Source organism: Mchenga conophoros, linkage group LG22 (assembly GCF_057382185.1).
Source record: "Mchenga conophoros isolate Kocher_MC1m ecotype Shallow Benthic linkage group LG22, M_conophoros_male_GT1.1, whole genome shotgun sequence".
Lineage (NCBI taxonomy): Eukaryota > Metazoa > Chordata > Actinopteri > Cichliformes > Cichlidae > Mchenga > Mchenga conophoros.
The window spans coordinates 9,222,540-9,229,718 of NC_140546.1; the positions used below are offsets into that span (position 1 = coordinate 9,222,540).

A 7,179-nucleotide genomic window follows, 5' to 3' on the forward strand; every position below is an offset into this window, starting at 1 on the left:
TTATTGCCGTGGGCGGAGTACGCACACAACTCCCTCACCTCGTCAGCGACGGGTCTCTCGCCTTTTGAGGCCTCTCTCGGCTACCAGCCACCCCTTTTTCCGGAGCGCGAGACCGACCTTGAGGTCCCCTCCGTCCAGCACCATCTGCAACGCTGCCGACGGGTGTGGTCGCGCACCCGCCGGGCCTTGGGCCTGTCCGTCGCCCGCCAGCGCCGCTATGCGGATCGCCGCCGCAAGGCGGCACCTGCCTACGCCCGGGGACAGAAGGTGTGGCTATCCGCCAGAGACATTCCCCTCAGGACGGACTCCCGCAAGTTGGCCCCACGCTTCATCGGTCCTTTTGAGGTGGAGCGGGTGGTTGGCCGCTCCGCGGTCAGGCTAAAGTTGCCCTCCTCGTTACGGGTCCACCCGACCTTCCACGTCTCCCAAGTCAAGCCGGTTGTGGTGAGTCCGTTGTGCCCGCCTCCTGCTGCCCCGCCGCCCGCCCGGCTCATCGGTGGGCATCCTGCCTTCACAGTCCGCCGCATCCTGGATGTACGCCGCCGTGGGAGGGGCAGGCAGTTCCTGGTCGACTGGGAGGGGTACGGGCCGGAGGAGAGGTCCTGGGTTCCCCGGTCCCGGATTCTCGACCCCGCCTTGCTTTCGGCATTCTACAGAGGCCGGTCGCCGAGAGGCGACCCTTGAGGGGGGGGTGGTGTCATGGTCTGGTTGGGCACCTGCAGGTCTCAGACAGCGGCTCCTCCTCCTTTAGGCGGAGTCCGGTTGCCCCTCCCTGGCTGACCACCTGTGAGCAATCGTGCCAGCGGTATATCAGACCTGCGCTCTCAACCACTCATCGCCTGAGTATCTGCTATTCCCATGTTAGTTCAGTGGAGCATCCTAAACCTTGTCTTAACGCCGTGTGATGACTGACCTGTCTTTTCTTGTCCTCAGCGATAGCACCCGGAGTGGAGATCTTGTTCCCCTCGCTCCCGTCCTCCTGGACCTGGGCCGCCAGCTGCTTACACAACGTGGCCTGCCGGCCCACCGCTCACCTGCCTGCCTCCCCACGCCTCGACCGCTTCCGGGTTTTCCGCTCCACCTGTCCCCTCCATCTGAAACCAATGCCCCCGGCCCCTACCTAGTCCTGTTTCTACCTCCCCGCTGTCCCCGCTGTTCAGCCGTCTCCTAGAGGTGTCTAGGTCGCCCTCATTATCACCGACGAATCCTACGCGCCACTAGTGTGGTGGCGTCGCTTTGTGTTTCACCTTTGTTTACCTGTGGGCGGAAATAAATCATTTGTTTTCTGTCACCTCGCTTCCGGGTTGGTTTCTGCGCCTGTGTCCATCCCTGTTCCCTCGTGCCGTTGAGCCGTGACAAGCGCGGCGGTGGGTGTGGATAATTTTGCCGCAAAATACAGCAGAAGGGAGCGGCCGAAGAGTGAACTGTCAAAAGTAAGTACTGAATATGATGTCATTTATTTATGTGCGAATGTTTAATAATGAAGAACATTAAAACATTACTGTTGGCCACATGTCGGCAAAGTTATGTGACATTAGTGATGTTTGTACTTTTAGCGTTTACTTGGTTTTAAAGCCTCTACTTCAAAATATATAGTCGACCTTAATCTTACAGAGAATGTGATGATTTGATGGATAATTAAAGTCAGTCATATATCCACAAACACAACAAGCTGAAAGTCAGTGATGCTGCTCGGTTTGCAGTCTTGAATATCACGGCACAAGCAGGATTCACTGCACTGTTAATATTAGCTATGTTATATTGCTGCCTCTGTTCGGTGGTGTCGAGCCAAACTGACTTTAATGTGTGTTTGAATGAGCTGACAGTTCACTCGTTAAGCTGAAAGAAAGATGCTTTAATCACAGCAGTCACACATGTGTCCACTGTACCATCTGGGAACTCTTCTTGTTTAGCACTCGTAATAACACAAACACTAAATCCTCCTTCTCTTGTGCTGTTTTGTAGCAGTGTATACACCTGAGACTGTCACCTGTCTGTCTGTCCTGCACTCTCTCTCTTTTTCTTTCTCTCTGATTGTGGAATAAAAGTATGAACATGTGTTTATAAGTCACACTTGTGTTTGACTCCTGCAGCTTATCACACATTTGATTTCCATGTGTGACAACTGCAAGTGTCCAGAGTGAGGACAGACTGAGGGACCCACTGCTGCACCCCTGATGATCCACCAGGACAAACTCAGCAGTGTGTGAGGAAGAGGAGGAGGAAGAGCCAGCAGCAGCTGACAGAGAGAATAGACAGAATATTGTCCATATTATATTTACATTACCACAGTGAGATGATTTTAGTCTCATGACCAACATTAGCTAATTGTTATTTACTAACTAATCTTGAAATGACTGTTCAGCACAGAAATGAAGCCCAACAATCATGTTTTACAGTCCCGTGGTCTCAGCCTCAGATACTCACCTAATCAAAGTGATGTCATGACAAAAATGAATGACCAATAAAACATTTTTCTCCTTCATTTCAGTCAAACAATGCTGTATGAAACATTTCTCGCGGTTAGTATCATGGTTGCTAGGCAACCTGAACAGCGCGACGAAGGCTAGACCGTCCCATTTCACAAGCCTCTCACTTCTGCACTTCTCATACTTACAGTACGCACCATACGTAGTATGCGTAGTGCACGTACTTCAAGCGTGCAGACCCTGAATTTGGACACAGCCTTGGCACGATCTGTTTTGTTTGGATCGCAGCACAAAAAAGTCTAACAGTGTCATCTTCCTAAAGCTTTTCTGTTCAGACATTCCTGGAGACAAGATTGAGAAACCTAATGAATCTGATAACAAGTTCTGAATTGGACTGAAAGATGGTAGAGCAGGATTCTTGAACTTCAGGCCGCGAGGGCCGGTGTCCTACAGGTTTTAAATGGTAAATGGCCTGTATTTGTATAGCGCTTTTACTAGTCCCTAAGGACCCCAAAGTGCTTTACACGGTCAGTCATCCACCCATTGACACACACATTCACACACTGGTGACAGCAAGATACATTGTAGCCACAGCCGCACTGACAGAGGCGAGGCTGCCGGACACTGGCGCCACCTGGCCCTCTGACCACCACCAGTAGGCAACGGCTGAAGTGTCTTGCCCAAGGACACAACAACTGAGACTGTCCGAGCCTGGGCTCAAACCGGCAACCTTCCAATTACAGGACGAACTGCCAACTCTTGAGCCACGATCGCCCGTTTTAGATATCACTCTGGGTCAACACACCTGAATCAAATGATTAGATCATTACCAGGTTTCTGGAGAACTTCAAGACTTATTGAGGAGGTAATTTAGCCATTTAAATCAGCTGTGATGGATCATGACACATCTAAAACCTGCAGGACACCGGCCTTCGAGGCCTGGAGTTCGAGACCTCTGCCATAGAGGGCAGATGGTTGTGGGTGGATGGCGGAGCACCAACTGGACACCAACAATTTAAATGGAACAAATAGTGAATATACTGGAGAGGACTGTGAACAGCTCATGGCCAGAAGTGTTGGTTTAAATCATCCTTCACAGAACTATTTGTGAAAAACCAGCAGTAACTGGACAACTTAAATCTATGTGCCTGAAACTGAGTTCAGCCTGTAAAATATGAGCAACATTTGCTTAACAAAGTACATATGGCTGCTGTGTGTGCTAAACGCAAACGCACACACATTACATTATCACACCAACATTCTCTTTGCGAAATATGTTCGTATGGCTATGTTTAGATATGTTTTCTCAAATTTAAGATCAATGTTTGTGTTGTTTTTCATCTAACAGTTATGTTAAAACACCAGCTCATCCAATCAACAGTTCTTTTTTTTCTGCCTCGACCTGCTCACTTCTTATTTGAAACACTTGTGTTGTTTTTTAATAGCAATCTGAGAGAACTCAGATGTTTTGTATGTGAGAAGGCAGCACACTAGACCACCGGGCACACATCTCAACAACAAATCAACAACTTTGCCTTAGTTAATAACAGCAGTTACTCTTGTGGGAGGAACAAGACGATCGATGATGCCTCCTCCATCTGCTTTAGTTTAGGGAAGTTTTAAAAGCTGTGAAACATGAAGTTGTCATCTAGTACTTATTACAAGCCTACGGTAAGGTGTAAGGAAAGAATTAGAATGAGGACCAGTGATTATCTACATCCATATTAAATGCATAGCAATGGAATAAATAACAAAAAGAGTTTATCTGAGTAATTTATCAATATTTTGTTCTGTTTTTGTGATTCAGAGACATTTGGACGAACACTGCAGTCAGGATTTTGAAGCCTCAGCATGATGAGCCATCCACAGAGCTACATAGAAGGTAAGACCAGTAACCCCTTAAAATTGTATGAAATCATTGCCAGAAAGTTCATTTAACCATCTGACAAATTTGTTTAAAAAAATTCCATGTATGATTTTTAATTTGCATCATATTTGCTATACCTCGCTAGCCGTGACAGAATAAGGTTTGTACACTGAAATAGAACAACATTAACTGTACATAACCTAAAAATATTCCAAGCCCACGTTAATTCTTTACTCATCCACTCATTCTCTTATAAGGTGAGGGACAAGGGGCGCCAGTCATTCTTTAATCATATCAATTTATTTTAGTCCTTGCAGTTATCAAAAATGTAAAGATTCGAAGTAATTGTTCTCAGAGAGGATGAATCAAAATTTACAAATATGCAAGAAAGAAAAAGACGATAAACTGTTAAGTGTTTAAAAGGTGTGAAAAAGGAAGTAACCAAGACCAAATACAAAGAGGAACTGACCTCTTTGTATTTGACGTGTGACATGTAAACATGTTTTAACATGGGTGATATTCACGTATGAGATGTTTCCTGTTGGAGGAAAGCATCTTAATCAACTTAACTGTTCTTGCATTGACAATCTACTATAATACAGTGTACTATTATAGTAGTACTATAGTATTATATTTTGAGAAAATTTTAAAAACTGTTATAACAGATGAATACACACTTTTCTGAAGGCTCACATCTGTTTCTCCTCTAAATGTTCATCAGGTGAAACTGACTCTTGGCATGCAAAATCAAGCACAGGGTCAAAGGTCAAGGCAGAGAGAGTGGCACTGCTGGTTCTCTGTCTTTTGCTCACAGCTGCTGTTCTCATTATTTATCATCTCAGTGAGTTTGCGAGTGAGTTTTTATTTTATTTTATTTTTTATTTTTACATTTTCTATGAATCAGGTGAGGTGCATATTGTACACTGGCCAAGCCATCATGTCACTTCAGTGTTTTAGCAGCAAATTAAAGATTATGTGTTTATCTTTTTCAGGGCTTTTGTTCTTTTGTTTTTTGTAATCCTTGTTAATTTACAAAATCTTTGTTTCTCTTATTTTTTAACTCAGCGTTTGAAAACACGAAAATCAGAGAATCACTGAAAAAACTGGAAGCGCTCAGAATGAACTGTCAAAATGTTCTTACAGGTAAGCAAATAAAGATGATATGCTGTGATATTTGGCTATGCTTGGATTGTTCTGCTGGCACATAGCTGAGTATGAGCCAAGCTTGCCTAGTTTTTTTTTTTTTTTTTTTACCTGATACAAAGAATGTAGTTTTTTTTTTTTACATTCAAGCATCAGAAAAAACTAGTCCTGATTAAATTAAAGTTAATTATTAGTTATCCTTTAGAGAGAGTCTCTGTTAGAATAATCATGCAGGACGGTGCACTCTACCTTTCCGAAATCCCAAATGATAAATACATTTGGATGAATTTGGTCTTTGACACATTTGCATCCTTATAGATATATATGAACAGTGATTTTTTTTTTGCCATGTGACTGAAATTGTTGCTGTAATCTCTTCGAAGATGGCTCATTTTATAAATGTGAAGAAGGCTGGGAGAAACATGGAGGAAAGTGCTATTACTTCTGCAACAGTCAATCATCCTGGAAACAGAGCAGAGATAAGTGTAGAGCTAAAGGAGGAGACCTGGTTAAGATAGACAGCAGGGAGGAGCAGGTATGAAACACTAGTCATGTTTCCACATGTTTCAGCACAGAACTGTCAGATAAGGTAATTTTCTTCATCTTTTTGTGATCAGGCATTCCTGGAGAGAAGAGTGAGAGAACTAATGAAAGAAGCTGAGGACAAGTTCTGGATCGGACTGACAGACTCAGCAGTAGAGGGCAGATGGTTGTGGGTGGACGGATCACTGCTGGATGAAAGGTTTGATTGTTGTGAAGAAAAAAAATTCCATTTCCAGAATTAATATTCCCAGTTTTGACTTCTTTCTGTTCTTCATCTTTTAGTTTGAAGTTTTGGGCTGGCAAAGAGCCAAACAACGTGACAGAGGGAGATCCAGATGGAGAGGACTGTGTGAGAATGGGAGAAGAATTTGAAAATAAAGATCTGAAGTGTTGGTTTGATCAGTCCTGCTCAAAGCCTCAAAGAAGTATTTGTGAGAAAGCAGGAGTAACTGTGTAACTTAAATGTATATCTTTCTGAAATACAGTTCACCATGTTGAACACCAGAGTGGAGTGATGCAATTTTTTAAAAGAATTGTTGCAAACAGACAAACAGACAAAAAAAGAGTATGATTAAATAAATGAAAGTAAAAAATTTTGTATCTGGTATCTTCCTTACTGCCTTCATTATTTTTGTACAACGAATGTGAGAGCTCCTGTGAAATTTTCAATATTTTTTTCAATTATAAATTGTCCCAATTTTTTACAACTTTTAAGCAATAAAAAAAAATCCACCACATTTTGGATTTCACTGAATATATAAATATGCAAAATAGCTATTGAAGGAATTATTAATTATTATAACATTTAAAGCAGAATGGAAGAAATGTTAAGTGTTAAAACGGAGTAAGTAATAGATATCATTGAAAAAGAAGTGGAATTGACCATTACAGTGTACATTACAGTTTTTTTAACCATTTCAAACTATTTACAGAACAATCAGCTGTTCTGCATTCAATAAGATGCCACACAAATTATTTGTGCCACTCCAAAAAAATTATTTCTGTCCACTATAAAGGAGAACATCACAGACTGATACCTGCAGGTCTGACAGCAGCAGGTGTATCATTCCTTTTACTACCTGGAGACAGCAGTCGTCTCATTGTGCTGACACAAAACTATCCACAACACTACACAAGACAAAACATTAACTACACACTCCAAACACGCTAAACGTCTCAAATCTCTCACATCTCAAT

At 43.0% G+C, this 7,179-nt stretch overlaps 1 protein-coding gene across 1 annotated transcript; it reads left to right on the forward strand.

Annotated features, from left to right (window-relative positions):
* Window positions 1–2,222: 2,222 nt before the first annotated feature.
* Window positions 2,223–6,494, forward strand: LOC146548765 (CD209 antigen-like protein C). Its single transcript, XM_085262396.1, has 7 exons — window positions 2,223–2,291; window positions 4,237–4,311; window positions 5,018–5,149; window positions 5,362–5,439; window positions 5,823–5,974; window positions 6,057–6,181; window positions 6,265–6,494. Exons 2-7 carry the CDS (start codon window positions 4,281–4,283, stop codon window positions 6,437–6,439), a joined length of 693 nt encoding a protein of 230 aa, XP_085118522.1. The 5' UTR covers window positions 2,223–2,291; window positions 4,237–4,280; the 3' UTR covers window positions 6,440–6,494.
* The last annotated feature ends 685 nt before the right edge of the window (window positions 6,495–7,179 follow it).

What these genes read in the sequence shown, in the direction of transcription:
- LOC146548765 (XM_085262396.1), top strand. Translation starts at nt 4,281, where the DNA reads ATGATGAGCCATCCACAGAGCTACATAGAAG. An exon ending in TAGACAGCAGGGAGGAGCAG is followed by an intron (nt 5,975 to 6,056) that starts GTATGAAACACT and finishes TTTTGTGATCAG; the next exon opens with GCATTCCTGGAGAGAAGAGT. An exon ending in GGATCACTGCTGGATGAAAG is followed by an intron (nt 6,182 to 6,264) that starts GTTTGATTGTTG and finishes TTCATCTTTTAG; the next exon opens with TTTGAAGTTTTGGGCTGGCA.